The 12,817-nt window shown below is 41.4% G+C and overlaps 2 protein-coding genes across 8 annotated transcripts; both read right to left on the reverse strand.

Moving 5' to 3' along the window:
- Positions 1–25: 25 nt before the first annotated feature.
- LOC144006957 (putative C-mannosyltransferase DPY19L4) lies at positions 26–7,408 on the reverse strand. Of its 2 annotated transcripts, none has more exons than XM_077506100.1 (19): positions 7,049–7,408; positions 6,850–6,984; positions 6,252–6,376; positions 6,089–6,179; positions 5,871–5,992; positions 5,648–5,793; positions 5,438–5,561; positions 4,489–4,623; positions 4,294–4,425; positions 4,085–4,186; positions 3,907–3,980; positions 2,942–3,100; positions 2,750–2,869; positions 2,564–2,684; positions 1,756–1,812; positions 1,592–1,674; positions 1,394–1,526; positions 1,015–1,173; positions 26–938 (listed from the first exon to the last, which is right to left on the reverse strand). In XM_077506100.1, exons 1-19 carry the CDS (start codon positions 7,122–7,124, stop codon positions 774–776), a joined length of 2,259 nt encoding a protein of 752 aa, XP_077362226.1. In that variant the 5' UTR covers positions 7,125–7,408; the 3' UTR covers positions 26–773. The 2 variants fall into 2 exon arrangements, with proteins under 2 accessions (XP_077362226.1, XP_077362225.1); XM_077506099.1 differs by having other exon boundaries at positions 2,750–2,872.
- Positions 7,409–8,166: 758 nt separating this feature from the next.
- On the reverse strand, positions 8,167–12,468 carry LOC144006958 (uncharacterized). Of its 6 annotated transcripts, none has more exons than XM_077506103.1 (10): positions 12,114–12,468; positions 11,296–11,415; positions 11,144–11,227; positions 10,967–11,074; positions 10,470–10,619; positions 10,219–10,368; positions 9,978–10,139; positions 9,656–9,808; positions 8,702–8,827; positions 8,167–8,632 (listed from the first exon to the last, which is right to left on the reverse strand). In XM_077506103.1, the coding sequence occupies exons 1-10, from the start codon at positions 12,145–12,147 to the stop codon at positions 8,580–8,582; spliced, it is 1,140 nt and encodes a 379-aa protein (XP_077362229.1). In that variant the 5' UTR covers positions 12,148–12,468; the 3' UTR covers positions 8,167–8,579. The 6 variants fall into 6 exon arrangements, with proteins under 6 accessions (XP_077362229.1, XP_077362230.1, XP_077362228.1 ...); XM_077506104.1 differs by having other exon boundaries at positions 9,656–9,811; positions 12,135–12,467; XM_077506102.1 differs by having other exon boundaries at positions 9,656–9,811; positions 10,967–11,071; positions 12,114–12,466.
- Positions 12,469–12,817: the final 349 nt, after the last annotated feature.

The raw sequence follows: 12,817 nt of genomic DNA on the forward strand, positions 1-12,817 counted from the left end.
ATATATATATAAAAGTCACACTATATCATACAAAAATGTCAGTTTATTTGGACAAAATCTTGAAGACACGTAGAAAGGATGAAGAGTAAATCAAACAATAGTTTAACGAAAGCTAACTTTCCGTACAGGGTGGGCATTCAAGGATGGACAAACAAATGCGCATATAAGGCATCAGAAGCAAGAGATGCATGAAGGCAAAAATATCAACAGCCTACAAACACACACTCACTTTAATGAGGCACTATTAATGTAACAATATATTTTTGAGTTAGCCAAAAAATTAAATGAAAAAATAATAAAATAAATCATCATATTCACATTATGTGAATACAATGACTGGAAACCCTCTTTATCTATGGCCTGATGTAGAGACAATATTGGCATCTCAGGAAATCCAATGAGTTTCCGCAAACAGGAACAGTGAATGCACATATAAAAAAAAAAAAATTACAGTACAGAGACTACGGGGTGAACCACCCAAAAGGATATATTCACTTTTTGACTGACCATTATTCATACGTTTGTTGTTTTAGCTGCATATACATGTACGGTATGGACAGTCACAATTTGAGGAGATTTTTAGGGCAAACTGCATTATGGCATATTTCATCTCAAATCATACAGTCCCACTTTTATGGAAAGCCAGTTTAACATTACTAGTAAGACAATTGTTCTACTAGTGCGCTGAACTGTCTTACCACTGAGGACAAAGTGCATACGAGTACACAGATCTCAAGAATATTAAATAAATGCTCAAGTTCAGCTGCCTTCTTTTAATACTGGAAGGAGATGACCGCGTTGACTCTGTAGACGTGGTAGGATCGGTTGCAGAAGACGCGGGTGAAGTAGTTGGTGTAGGGCGAGCGGTTGGTCTTGATCTCGTGGCAAAAGCGGCGATGTCTGGAGAAGGCGTAGGTCTCGCCGTTGTCGTGAACCACCTGCGGCGGGAGGGGAAGGATGCAGGAGGTGGGGGTCGTACTGTAGATAAAAGAGGAGTGTGGGTGCGAGACTCACGTGTCCGTTGGCGACGTCCAGCAGGTCCTTGATGCGGCAGCCGCGGTCCGGAGTGAAATCGTTGCACAACGACTCCTCCACGATCATGTAATTTGCCTTGCGGGAGGTCAGGATCTTGTACACCTCCTCGGCGGAACGCATGGAGTATATCTGGTAGGTCTGAAATGCAGTGAATCAAATGAAAAGAATTAAACAGTTCAGCATTTTTTTTGCTTCATTTATGTGAATTCTATTTTGCTGCTCCTTCTGGTGTGTGCACCTTGGCCACTATAACACATAAATACAGATACACAGGCAGCATTAACTCAACTTACGTTTGTTATGGCAAACCGAACACTGTCAGAGCGATTCTCATTCTTCAAGTTTAAGCGTAACTCACGTCCTCACTCCTCCTCAGCATGTCTGCATCCGAGTGCAGCGGCAAGCTGGTGACGGCGGCGCCAGAGCCCGACTTGATGGCCCCCAGGAGCTGAGGGCTGCCCGCAAACACGGCCGCCGCTGGAAGGTGAGTCCTATGAGGAGGGGGGGGGGGGACGATGACTACGTTGACTACACGCTCACCTGAAGGAATACTCACCGGATCCAGCTGATCATCTTGGCCGCATCGGGATCATAGAACACCTCAAGATCGGACAGGTCGGTCAGGACGCGGGGGCAGTACTGCCGAGGATGGAGAATAAATTTGATTTATTATTATAATCAATGCCATCATCATCATCACTATTAATATCAAAGTCTCACTTCTTGCCACAAGCTGAACCCGATGATGCTCGGGACGCCGATGCTTAGGATAAACGACTGCAAGGAAGCAACAAAAAACAAACAAAGGATGGAATTATTATTGTTTTCCTTCTTATTTTCTATAATTAATCATTTGTATTGTAAAAGATACTGTCAGTGTTTATTGTTTTACATTCGGTTTTTAGAAACAAATATTGATTTTTTAAAATACAAATTATGGACAATTACAAAATAAAAAATATTTTTTAAACAAACTTATTAAAAAGATTAAAAGTTTCTTCTAAAAGATTAAATGTTTCTTCTATTTAAAAAAATAATTATTACAAAATTAATTTAAAAAAGAAAAGAAAATGTAACAGTAATTTTAAAGGTTTATAAAAAAATAATTATTTTCCCTACAAAATCGGTTTTCACTGAAACAGTTTAAAATATGTAGGGTGGTATTAAAAACACAAATTATCAAATAATTTCATATAAATTGTAGACAATTACTTTTAAAAAAAAAAAGACATAAAAAAAAAAAGATAATGTGATTTAAAAGAAATTAAGTATTTTCTCCATAAAATTGTTTACTGGAAAAAAAAAAGAATAAATAGTTATACAGCAGTAACAAAAAAATAAGAATAAAAGATAATTATTAAATAAATATTAGGTCATCAAAATGTGCTTCAAAAAATATTCCTACAAAGTCAAACAATTTCGAGTTTAACCAAAAACTGAAATTGTAGAAAGAAAATGTAATGACGAGACATTATTGCTGTGTAATGCAATGTAAATGTATTCATGTTTTAGCCTGAAGGCCTCTCACCAGTACAACAGGATGGACCGACTTGACCTTGAGCCACCTAAAGACGGTCATCCAGAGATCTGGCGAACACACGCCAAACGCCGCAAATGCACACATGTACGGCGTCCAGAAGTACTTCATCCTTCACCAGGAAGAAAACACGTTTGAACCAGTTACGACAAACTGTTAGCAGCAATTTTATCCAACCCGTTGAAGAGCAGCGTCAGGCCGCCGAAGATCAGCGTGTGCAACACGTGGTAGACGACCTCGGGACGCTCGCCCACGTGTCCGTCTTCTGGCCGCCGCTCGCTGCTCTGCGTTGCTTGACTGCTGATGAAAGGAGGAAGAGAAACAAGTCAGAGATGAATAGAGAAGAGACGAGTCGAGAATCGGTGAGACCTGAGTCTGGTGTAGACGGCCTGCAGCGCGGACACGCCGCAGACGGCGAGCACGAGCAGGTAGAAAGGCAGAACGGACGCCTGAGTGAGGCGCAGGAACAAATCCTGACCGGGAGACTGAAGACTCTCTTGGCACGCGAGGAAGTTGCTCACAAAGTCACTGCAGCACATCGAATGTGAAGCAATTATAATGCGTTGAATTATTACATTTCGTAGCAATTGTAAGAGGAAATAAGACAAATTGCAACAAACTGAATAACTCAAGTGATACACAAAAGAGTCACCAAATTAAGTGTTACCGTGATTTACAATACACGACATTTGCTGAAAACTGTTAAGATGTTAACTTTAAGCCAAGGTTATTTTAGTTAACTAAAAATAACGAAAAAAAAAACAAACTAAAATTAAAAAAAACAATTCCGTGAACGAAAAAAACAAAAATGCTTTTCAAAAAAATGAAAACTAACTGAAACTACATTTATGTGTACAAAACTAACTAAAACTAACTATAGCAAAAATGTCTGTCGTAATTTAATGCATGAGCTTTTGGTGATGATTTAAAATGTGATTTTTAAGTAGATTTATTTTGAAATTAACCGGAATAAGGACGTTTGAAAGTATGTCACACAGAAGTGACGTCATCGAGCAGCAGTCAATAGAAAAGCACCTTCAGATGACATCACGACCATGGTGTTTTTTTAAAAACTCCGCTCAAATAATACATGTAATAAAAAAATTAAAAAAATAAAAATAAAAAATAAATAAAGATGAATTGACCGAAACTCAATTAAAAAAATAAATAAATAATATATATATATATATATATATATATATATATATATATATATATATATATATATATTTTTTTTTTATTAATTTCTTTGTAAAATAAATAACATTTTCCCCCTCACATTTTTGCTCAGTATCAACATTCAAACTGCCCCCAAAACAGTCTGTGAGGCTTACTTTGTCGCGTTGAGCCCAAACTTCACCTCCAGGAACTTCAACACAAATTCACTTTCACTTACAGGCACGACTTTCTGCAAGTTAAGAGAATATTTAAAAAATAAAATAAAAAGTGCAACAGAAAACATCTATTACAATTTGATTGTTCTCCTAAACTTCGTTAAAGTCACGTAAGCACCTTGATTAAATAGTTGAAGGTGATTCCTGTGGTGAAGACCAAGTGGAAGTGAAGGAAAAGTTTCATCACTCTGGCCACCAGAGGGCCCTTCTTCATCTTTTGCTGGAAACAACATCATGTTACTCACATACATATTACACAGTAGTTGGATCATGAGAATAAATATGCAAAATTTAACAAGCTTATACTCCATAAGTAGGCTACAATACCTGGAGGTACCTCGCCAGCCTGGAGCCAATCAGGAGGCTGAGCAGCGGCGAGCCCAGCAGCGCCATTTTGTGAAAGTGGAAGAAGAAGGCCATCAGCAAGGAGCTGACGTACACCTTATGGATGTCGGAGAGCTGTGCAAAGAAATGTTGATCATTATGAAAAAGTCACACAAGCAGGAAGAAGACGTGCCGTACCTTACGAGGTGGCACCAGGTCCAGTGAGTCAAGTAGGAAGAGGCAGAAGGCTTGGACGAAGAGCACGTAGTGGCTGTGCTCCCACACGAGCAGGAAGGTCAACGTGGTGGCGCTCATGGTTAGATAGCAGAACAGCTGAAAGCAACGGTTGGACATTACAATTGGGGAACAAGCAAAAAAATTGAGCAAATTGGAGCTCCATCGCAATGTTCTCAAAAAAATAAGCCTAAGACAAAAAAATAAAAACATTGGGGGGGAAAATGCCACAAAAAGTCAAAATATTTGGAGTTAAAAGAACGTTTTCTTGATGTCAAAAAGTTTGGAGTTCAACACTATTTTCTGGATTTCAAAATATGGCTTGAAACGTCAAACTAATTGTAGTTTGAACGTCGAACAACATTTCATGGAAAAATAAAATGCCTCAACAGTGATGTTCTGAAAAAATATGATATTAAATAAAATGTTATGAGAAAATCTGCCCAAAAAGTCAATGAATTGGGAATTCAAACTCCCTTTTCTGATTTAAAAAAAAAAGTGCCTCAAAAGTCAAACATTTCAGAGTTCAACCAAAAAAGTATACAATTAGGAATTCAACCACAACTTTCTAAATAAATATGAGTGAAAAGTTGAACAATTTGGAGTTCAAGTACGGTAAATTGTTCTGGAAAATAAGCAATTTGGGAAAATGTGACTCCAAAGTCAAACAATTCGGACTTCAAAACTATTTTCTGAGAATGGTAAAGGGTAAGTATACTGGTACCTTCAAAGACAAACAATTTGGATGTCAACCTTGTTCTAGAAATATACACCTCTAAGGTAAAATAAATTGGAGTTTTATGAGTTTTATGTCTCTTGTGTGACCTGCCAATGGCCAAAAGCTAAAACCAATTTGGAAGTCAGAAATCAAATAATTTGGAGTTCAACCAAAAAAAAAAAAAAAAAGTCTCACCTCAGCCACCAAGCCAATGTTATTACACAGAAATCCAGTGAGTGCCGCCACCTGACAGGCGTAGTACGGCAAAGCCCAATTCTCCCGCAGAGGAACCGCCTGCTCCACTTTGGTGGCGTCAGGTCTGTGATGGGGCCGGAACGGACAGGAAATCAACAGCCAAGACTCGGTTTCAAAGTCTCCGACTGACGGCGTCCGTCCAGGACTGACCTGCTGATGACGTACCAGGCCACCGTCAGCACGCCGGCCACCCAGGTGCCGCTCATCAGCCAGCTGCAGGCGAACAGCGCCGTGGCGTACACCGCCTGAAGCGCCAATACCGTACCCACGTAAAAGTAGATGGGTTCCACCATATCCTGGAAGGCACCCACAGTCACAAATTCCTTTCCAAAGCATCAAAAGTCACTTTCCCATAATACCCTTTAAAGCTGACCTGGCTGCCGGAGACTCTGTAAATATAGCTGGTGATGACTTCAGGATACAGAGAAAGACGCTCCACGGCGTTGATGGTTTGTCCCGCCACAGTCCTGTCATCCTTCATCAGCTCGAAGAAGGCTGTCTCGCACACAGAAACAAAAACAACAAATACTGTTTGACTTGTTCAGACCGGCCTGGTTTTCCAACCACACGAAGGGAGAAAACAACTGGCACCTCTATCGAAGGACGTCGCCGCCAGCATGTGTTTGTAGTAGTAGTAGTAGATGGCACTGCCGCCTTGGAAGGTGAGCTCTCGTTCCACTTCCTGAAAAAGGTTCATGATTGTGTACATTTGTGCGACACGGCTTCCCTCATCCAAGGCGCAGGTGTGACTCACCTGCCTCATCGAGAACCAGAACTTCCTCTCGTGAAATGCCGAGAGGTAGGCGGCATACAGCGTGCCGCACGCCACCGCCGCCAAGCATCCGAACAAGACCCGCAGCACACGCTGAACAGTGCTCACTGCAGAAAAATGAAACAATAATTGTGTTAACATGGCACCATATTAGTGATATGTGGAATGTTCATTATATGTTGGTATTCAGGTGAAACGTAATGTAGAGTTATGTAAAAAAATAAAAAATAATAAATTGAGTATTTCATTAACAAAGTGGATAAGTTCTGTGCTGGTGAATGTGGACTAATTTAGGAGATAATGGTTAATAAAATCACCCGTGGGGCGCCATGGGTTCAAATCCCAAACAGCCTATCATCTCTGAAGGTTGGGTTTAGGACTAGGCTGGTCATGACGATTGCAGTCTATCTTTGATGGCAAAGCAAAATGAAAAAGTACACAAATGTAGTGAAGCGAAGAATGAACTACGCCCAGTGCATGACTCTGTCCAGCGAATTTGCCGTTCACGGCAAAAATAATGCTAGCAGGAGAGTTGCCGATCACGGCAAAAATAACCACCGGTATAAAGAAATGAACTTACACGCAGAAGGACGCTTGGAGACTCTGACCGTCGACTCTTGTTTGTTTGAATCGTTTTCTTTCTGCTCACAATGTTCGTCCTCCTCGCCTACTTTGCGTTGTTTCTCTTCAGCCTCTTCATCTTCTACTTTACCATCTACTCCATTACAAGAAAAGCTTCAGCCGATGCCAACAACACTCACACAGAACTTACCAATTACCATCACTTCGGGGTTCTTGCTCCTCTTCTTTGGCCACCTTGAAAGTCTCCGACGTCCGACATCGCAACCCGGTCATGGCGAGGTAAATATATATATGTATTTTTTTAATTACCTATAATATTATCTGGCGTTCAAAGGTAACATGCTAACTACTTAGCCAGTTAGCAGGTAGCTAATGACACCGGTCAATCCAGATTGACAGGAAAAATTGCGCCTCTCGAAAATATTGTGTTCAGTGTTTACATCGCCATATCGCTATTTATTAATACATCACGACAAAACTAATGTGACGATTCAAACGCAGGAAAAGATGTGACTTGGCAGCTGGTGACACAACCCGGAAGTGGTAATCCACCGGCAACCGATATACGCATGCGCAAGTGAGCCCAGTGGTCACGCGTGGCAACAAGGTAAAACCGGGGCCAACGTACGCATGCGCGAGCAATATTGCATTTTCCCAATGATGCACACAAATAAAAATTTGACATCTCGATCCACATATGACATCTTTGTGTAAATTATCATGTAAATAGATAACGATTAGCACCACCTGAGAGGCATTATTATGTTCATATATTAGAAACATGAAATGTAATAGCATGATAGTGTGTTACATAGCGTATCCATCCATCCATCCATTTTCCATCCATCCATCCATTTTCTTGACCGCTTATTCCTCACAAGGGTCGCGGGGGCTGCTGGTGCCTATCACTGGTTGCCAACCAATCGCAGGGCACACAGAGACGAACAACCATCCACACTCACACGCACACCTAGGGACAATTCGGAGCGCCCAATTAACCTGCCATGCATGTCTTTGGAATGTGGGAGGAGACCGGAGTACCCGGAGAAGAACCACGCGGGCACGGGGAGAACATGCAAACTCCACCCAGGAAGGTCCGAGCCTGGACTCGAACCGGAGACCTCAGAACTGGGAAGCGGACGTGCTAACCACTCGACTACTGTGCCGCCCGTGTTACATAGCATAAGCATTAAATTAATGTCTAAGAATTAAAAAAGCAGCTATTTTTGTAAGGAATTAAGTTTTTATCCGATTTAGTTAAGTGTACCCAATGTTTTGCCGGCAAAAAAAAAAAAAACAAACACACACACACACACACATTTGATCCACATTTTGATATTACTTACTCAAACATGCTTAACAAATACATTGAAATGATGAAAATAAGCTTAAGAGATATTAGAGTGCAACTCCAACATTTTCTAGATGTAAACAATAAAACTCACCCATGGAAAACCTAAATTGGCACAAGTCGTAAAATGACACTGTACATGCATGCTTGTGTGCACATAAGAGCAAAACTTGCCATTTGGACCCAAACTAAAACACGTTTGGTCCCAAACTAAAAAAAAAAAGTGGAGCCAACAAAAACGACTCCTTGAAAACGTTCACATATAAAACACATCCCCCACCCCTCAACATTAAACACGGTTTAGAAGGCATCTCGCCAAAAATTTTCTTTGAACAAACTGGTTTGAACACTGAACACATTTCTCCTGGTGGCAAAGATTACTCGGAACTCTCCTCCAGTTTCTCGCTGGGCTTCTTGGTCAGCCGCCATTCTGAGTTGAGGAGCGAGACTGACGTCAACACCAGCCGACATTTTAGGACTTTGGTACGTGGTCGATTACCTGCTTGACTTGCCGTGGCGGCAGCGGCTTCCTTAATCTCGCACCTCTCGAGCTTGATGCGGAGAGTTTTGGTCACTTGAGGGTGTTTGATGGTTGCCATCAAGGGCTCGTCTTCTGAGCTGACGTCTGAGGAAAACATCATTCGGCTTCACTCCCAAAACTGCTCTGCATTCTTCAAAGATACTTGAAAAAAATAGTTGCAAGGAAGACTAGCCAAAGAGGCAATACTGACTGAGCTGTTGTAAACTAGCTCCACTGTTTTGCAGCCATGTTGTTAGTGGAAGCAGTGCATATGAGCAAAAATTTTAAATTGAAAAAATTTATCGGCAAAAACAATGAATTGTCCAGTCCAGTGATTCTTAACCTTGGTTCGATTGAGCTCCAGGGGTTCGCCTGTTTGAGATATTTGTACTGTTTGTTACAATGTATCATCCTTTTCAAAGATGCCAAACATAAAAATTTGGAAAAAGAACACACATTGTTGCGAAAACGAGACAAAAATTACATTAATTGGCAGAAAATATCCACTGTTTTGTTATTTGAACAGCCATTTTGTGTGCTAATGATGTATGGTTCATCTTGTGCACTGATAATGTGTATGTATGAAAATGTGTGGAAAAACTTGTGGGTCTCAGTACCACCAACAACATGAAGAACTACTGCCACCAAGCACGTTGTAAGGCCCGACCGATATAGATTTTATTCAGATTTAATGGCCGATGTCTTAAAAAATATATATTTTTAGTCCCTTAAAGGGATACTTTACTTATTTAGCCATTTTTGGCAGCCAAACATTAATATTTTGCCTATTTTCATATACAATTAGTACCTTCAAAAACACATTTTGCAACCACTCACAGCTCATCTTGTGAATGTCACATGACCAAACCTAGAAAACAGGTGTTATACTGGTTATATGGCCCTCGCACATAATTCCTCGTTTTTACGCCTTACCTGGAGTTGCCTTCTTCTTCCCGCCTTTGGGAGCCGCCACCCTCTTCTTGGGGGCCGAGGGCTGTTTCTTCAGCTTGGACTTTTTCTCCGTTTGGGATTTCTTCACCAGATTGACGAGGGGCTCGTCGCCCGAGCTCTCGTCAGACTGACCTGCTTCTAAGTAGACAGATGCATTATTTTTTGTTTTGTTTTTTTACACATATTACGCTTACCAGCTTCAGCCTCTTTTTTACAGTTTGCTTTAAATCAGGCTTGTTTTGAAGGGCTTGCACCCCTCTACTGCGGGGTGTGCCAACTAGTAACACGCCCCTCTTTATTTTACCTCGCCTCTTTTTCGACGCACTGCCTTGTGACGCGACGCTCTTTTTTCCTGCCTTTTTCTTGCCCTGCGCCGGCTTGGTCTTCTTGGCGATGAGGTTGACCAGGGGCACGTCGTCATCCTCGTCATCGTCATCGTCATTGCCGTCATTTTCTGAGCCGTCGTCTGAGGACGAAGTCTCCTTTCAAATCTGACGTGTCGGCGCTCGAAATGGAGCATCGCGTTGCACATTCCCGAGCCTTACCTTGTTGCGCTCTGCTCGCGCGCTTGGCTCTGGTTTTCTTGCTGTATTTCGCGGGGGGCGTCTGCTGCCGATTGGCGATTGCCTTTTTCCTCACGGTGCCTGCCAGCTGGTTGTCGTCCGAGCTTTCGTTGCAAGACTCTGTGAATTTGACTGGGGGGGGGGAAAGAAAAAAAAATAATCATGTCATTCCACCGTGCCACCCTAGCATATTTCAATTTTCAAAAATTCAATTTCCGTCTGGTGACACGCACCCCTTTTCTTGGCAGCGTTTCTTTTGGATGGGGTCCCAGTGGCTTGTGCGGAGGTGCTCGCGGGCACATTTTCCTTCTGCTGCGGCCTGAGCTTCTTGGCGGTTACACTCAGAGGCTCATCGTCCGAACTTGCGTCCTCATCTCGAACATCTGGACAAGGAAAAAAGAAAGAAAGAAAGAAAGAAAAGGCGGGTTTAGGTGAGAGGAAAGCGTTTTTTCCGAGACAAAAGATTTCAATCGAGGCTGGAAGACAGGTGTGACTCCTTGTGGGGATGCAGAGAAAGGTCTGGATGGAAAATAATCGTCTGTTTTTTTTGTTTGTTTATGCCATACCTACATTACAACATAAGACAAAGATGATGACGCACACAAATTTTGTAAAGTTCAACAAATAAAAAAATACTGTTGGTTGTTAAGTTATCAGAATTTTATTCTGCCAATTATCGAAACTGGCGTTGGCCTAAAAAAAACAAAAAAAAAAACATTTTGTTTATTACCTTTCTTCTTCTTCGTCTGAGCAGATTTCTTGGGTGGTGTGAACTTCTTGACAGCTTTGGTTGGTGCTTTGGCTTTCATCAGAGGACCGTTGTCGGAGCTGTCGTCTGCTTTTAGAATCACAAGCAAAGAGAAGTTTAAAGCAAAAAAGAAAAACAAAAATCAGCAACTTGTCTAACCTGCATTCTTAGATTTTTTGCCATGAAATGGGGATGATCTGTTTTCTTTCTTCTTTGTCTTCATCTTAATCAGCGGCTCATCATCTGGTGAGCAAACACAAGCTCGTCAGAATGCGACAAGGAAGAATATACACATAATCCGACGCCTTCACCGCTCTTGTCTTCGGCGTTGGAGCTGTGCGCGTCCTCGGTGGACTGCTTGTCCTTTGTGGCTCGCCTCATCACGAGGTCCGAGAGGGGAAGGTCGTCGTCGGAGCTGGAGTTGTCCTTGCCTGCAGTGCAACATTCACCACAACGACCAACGGCCGTGGAAAGTGTTCAGTTAGTTTAAAAGAAGTAGTAAGGTGTAAAATGGTTAATAGAATACTGTAACTCAAATGATACGATAGCTCCAGCCTTTTCCGACTCACAAAGTTATCCCCAAAATCGGGGGATTTTGCTTTGGTTTCTTACTTTACTTTTTGCAACTGTTTTCACATTTGTTTGATCCAGGAATGGATTGATATATTTCTTGGTTGGCATAGATAGCATGGACCTTGTCATCACACTGCCCGCATTTTTAACATCATTGAGATGAAGACAACACCAAACTATTGATTAATAGCATTCAATTGATTAACAGCATTCAAACAGGATGCTCTCAGAGGGAATTTGCCACAGAATGTCATCAGCATGTTGTAATGATTTACATAAGGACTGGGATAATCAAAGAAAGGCACATAAGTCCATTCCTTTATTTGGATAGACTTACCATTCTCAATGTACCTTGTATCGCAGCTCACTACATTTTTCAAGGAGCTTGCCCAACACTGTATTCTGCATTTAGTAAATAATATTTATAATTCAAATAGTTGGTTGTGGCAAAATGACGTTGAATGTGTATTATTACGAGCACATGTCGCTAACGTAATACCACCTTTACACACACGCGTAAGCTAAACTAAATGTAATAAGCTAAACGAATGACTACCTGGAGACTTAAGTAGCGTACCGCGGCGGTCCATTTTGTCGCTGATTGGGAGTGAAGCTGCTCATCCAATGTATGCACAAAAAATAAAAAATAAAAGGGGCAAAAACTAGCTTAATTCGCAACGCTAGTAGCCCGCTCGTCCGGTGTTCTGTCGCTTGACCAGCGGCAAAGTTTGGATAATTTGTTCGACGTGTTATAACGAAAATAGCACGAAGTGAACCGAGAAGGCTCGCTTGTCTTGTTGGAGATGCGGCACAGTCGACCTGCTCCTCCTCACCTACTACACCTGACTCGCTCGCCTCACCAACGGCTGTTTGAAGAGAGTAGAGACGTACAGGGCTCTGTTTTGTGACGTCAATGCGCGGGTTTACCGTTTGTTTTGGCGTGAGTGTCGCTTGAATGTGACGTCACATACTTGCCTTTTTGGCCGCAAAGGAAACGCGGTGGGGTATTTATCCAAAATTATTACAAACAAAAACAAAACAACAAAAAAACGACAAAAAAAAACAAAACAAAAAAACTCTTAACTGCTTTATAATTTAAAGTTTTTAAGCCACGTGCGATTATATTGTACTCAACACCTCAAATACAACTAAAATGCTAAATAAATAAAGGCTACTGCACTTGGAAATGTAAAAATATACTGTGCTGGGGTAAAATAAAAAAAATAAAAAAAATATTAAAAAAAACAACAGGAAAATGCA

Source organism: Festucalex cinctus, chromosome 19, assembly GCF_051991245.1.
Source record: "Festucalex cinctus isolate MCC-2025b chromosome 19, RoL_Fcin_1.0, whole genome shotgun sequence".
NCBI classification, from domain to species: Eukaryota; Metazoa; Chordata; class Actinopteri; order Syngnathiformes; family Syngnathidae; genus Festucalex; species Festucalex cinctus.